Here is a 2180-nt window from a genome sequence, read left to right on the forward strand (position 1 = left end):
ATATGTTTGACGTTTAAAAAGGTTAACCATATCATATATTGCAAACAGTAAATAATTAGCATCTAACTTAGGATTCCTTCTGCTCTTCCTTTTTGCTATATTCTTTCTTGCAAATAACTTTGGCCCTTTTCTATCAAGTGGGCATCTTTGCATTGTGCACCAGCCGAAGATGCCCATCTCTGGCTAGGCAAAGTTAGCAATATGATAAAGAATCCTCAACACCCTGCTAGTGAATAATAATAATGATCCTACACTCCCATTATTTTGGTCCGGCCAATATGCTAGAACCAGCACATATTCAACAATTTGGTCACATTCTACAGCCATTCTTTTTTTTTTTTTTTTTTCAACACAGGGGTGTCCGGGTCAATCCTTACGGGGCCCGACTAATTTTCTGCGCCTGAAGTACCCGCCCCCAAGAGCACCCAGACGGTATGTGAGGCCAGACTCGAACCTGTGCCACCATGAGGATTACCCCATGGCCTCACCGGCTGAGCTGACCCCGAGGGGCTTCTACAGCCATTCATTTCCCTTGAAAATGGTAGCATTACAACCAATAGGGCACTGCATTACTTAATTATGTCTTCCTTTGAATACAGAAAATTAGAAGCTTTTACATGGCATTGATTGACTAGTAAACGACTTTTTGGTTTAGCATTTCAGTTTTTCCAGTCGAGTGGGATAAAAGGTAGGATGTGGAAAAAGAGACCAAAACCGATGAATTATTGAAAAGAATAGGAACTCCATTGAATAAAAATTATTTCATGTACACGGGACTCGTCTAGAAATATGAAAGTATCAACACAAGAGTCATGTATCACCCGAATAATCAACACAAATGATCGGGCCTAATAAGTCAAATCCCCGAATGTGAGAACAAATGGAAAAAAATAATAATAACAAGACAAATATATCCCAAAATAACAAAAAAAAAAGGAAAAGAAAAATACTACTCAATGCAACAAAGGTGAAAATAAATAAATCTCAACCGTCCATAAGAATCGAAGTGCAGATCTAAACGTCAATGAGCCTCCACGTGTCCCCCCAGTGGCTCTTACATCAAAGCCACGGCGATGAGTGTTCCAATGACCGCAGTTCCACCAATAACGGCCCTGCTGGCCCAACCCTGAAGGGAGGAGCCACTTGGTGAAGGTGGTGCCTCAGCCGAGGGCCCGGCTGCCCCAGGAGTGCTGGCTTCTGGAGAAGTGCCGGCTTCTGGGGTAGGTGCTGGGGGTGAAACCACAGAGGGTGCAGGGGAGGGGGTTTTAGTGGTAGAAGGGGCAGGTGCTGGGGTTGGTGTGGTGATGGGAGTTGGAGCCGGAGCCGGAGCATGAGGTGCCGGAGCCGGAGCATGAGGCGCCGGAGCTGGTACAGGAGTTTTGGAGGGTGCTGGAGTAGGTGTAGCTGTGGGTGAGACTTTTGGGGTGGCTGCAGGGGCTTGTGCCATGCATGAGGTGGTGAAAAGAGCCAAGAGCAAGAAAAGCTTAAACCCTGATGGAGTATTCATTGTTGGTGCCTAATTATGCTTTGAGAGAACAAAGCAAGCTTCTTTTTTGTGCTGAAAAAGAGAGAGCGAGAGAGAGAAGGTAATAAGAGTCTAAGCTTGAATAGAGAGGACTGTGAAGAGTATATATATACAAAAAGATGCTGGATTGGAGGGGTTTTGGTGTTTTTTTTTGTGGGGAGAGAGAGGGGGGGGGGGGAGTGGTGGTTCGAAGAGAATTGAGAGAGGCTCTTTATCAATAATGCTAAGATTCCTTTTAACTTCTTTTAATTATTTACAGTCAAAAACCAAAATCCTTTACCATATGGGATAAATTTTTTGGAGCGGTGAAAACAATTGATGATATTATAATTTTTGTAATATCAATTGATATTAATATTTGTGTTAGACTATGTATTGGGCTGACACATGTTTTTTGGAGGTCATTATTCATGAAATGGACAAGCTTTTAAAAGGGTTTAAGGAAAGGATAAACCTCAAACACTACTTCTTGAAGCTTCATGGAAATGGAGATTAGATTGAGCACCAAAATGGAGTACAAAATCGTCATTAGACAGCTGTTTCATAGAGCGTGTTTAGATGCTATGATTGGCTTTTGGTAGACTCAGTCAAGTAATCTTTTTTGTCTTGTTCCAATTTCATACGCAGCATGCAATTGTGCACCAGCTCTTAAGCC

The 2180-nt window shown here is 42.7% G+C and overlaps 1 protein-coding gene across 1 annotated transcript; it reads right to left on the reverse strand.

Moving 5' to 3' along the window:
• Positions 1-747: 747 nt before the first annotated feature.
• Positions 748-1580, reverse strand: LOC113778623 (classical arabinogalactan protein 4-like). The gene has a single exon (XM_027324085.1). The coding sequence runs from the start codon at positions 1505-1507 to the stop codon at positions 1055-1057; it is 453 nt and encodes a 150-aa protein (XP_027179886.1). The 5' UTR covers positions 1508-1580; the 3' UTR covers positions 748-1054.
• Positions 1581-2180: the final 600 nt, after the last annotated feature.

Source organism: Coffea eugenioides, chromosome 7 (genome assembly GCF_003713205.1).
Source record: "Coffea eugenioides isolate CCC68of chromosome 7, Ceug_1.0, whole genome shotgun sequence".
Classification (NCBI taxonomy): domain Eukaryota; kingdom Viridiplantae; phylum Streptophyta; class Magnoliopsida; order Gentianales; family Rubiaceae; genus Coffea; species Coffea eugenioides.

Excerpts from the sequence above, each read along its gene's own strand:
- LOC113778623 (XM_027324085.1), bottom strand. The coding sequence starts at position 1,507 with ATGAATACTCCATCAGGGTTTAAGCTTTTCTTGCTCTTGGCTCTTTTC.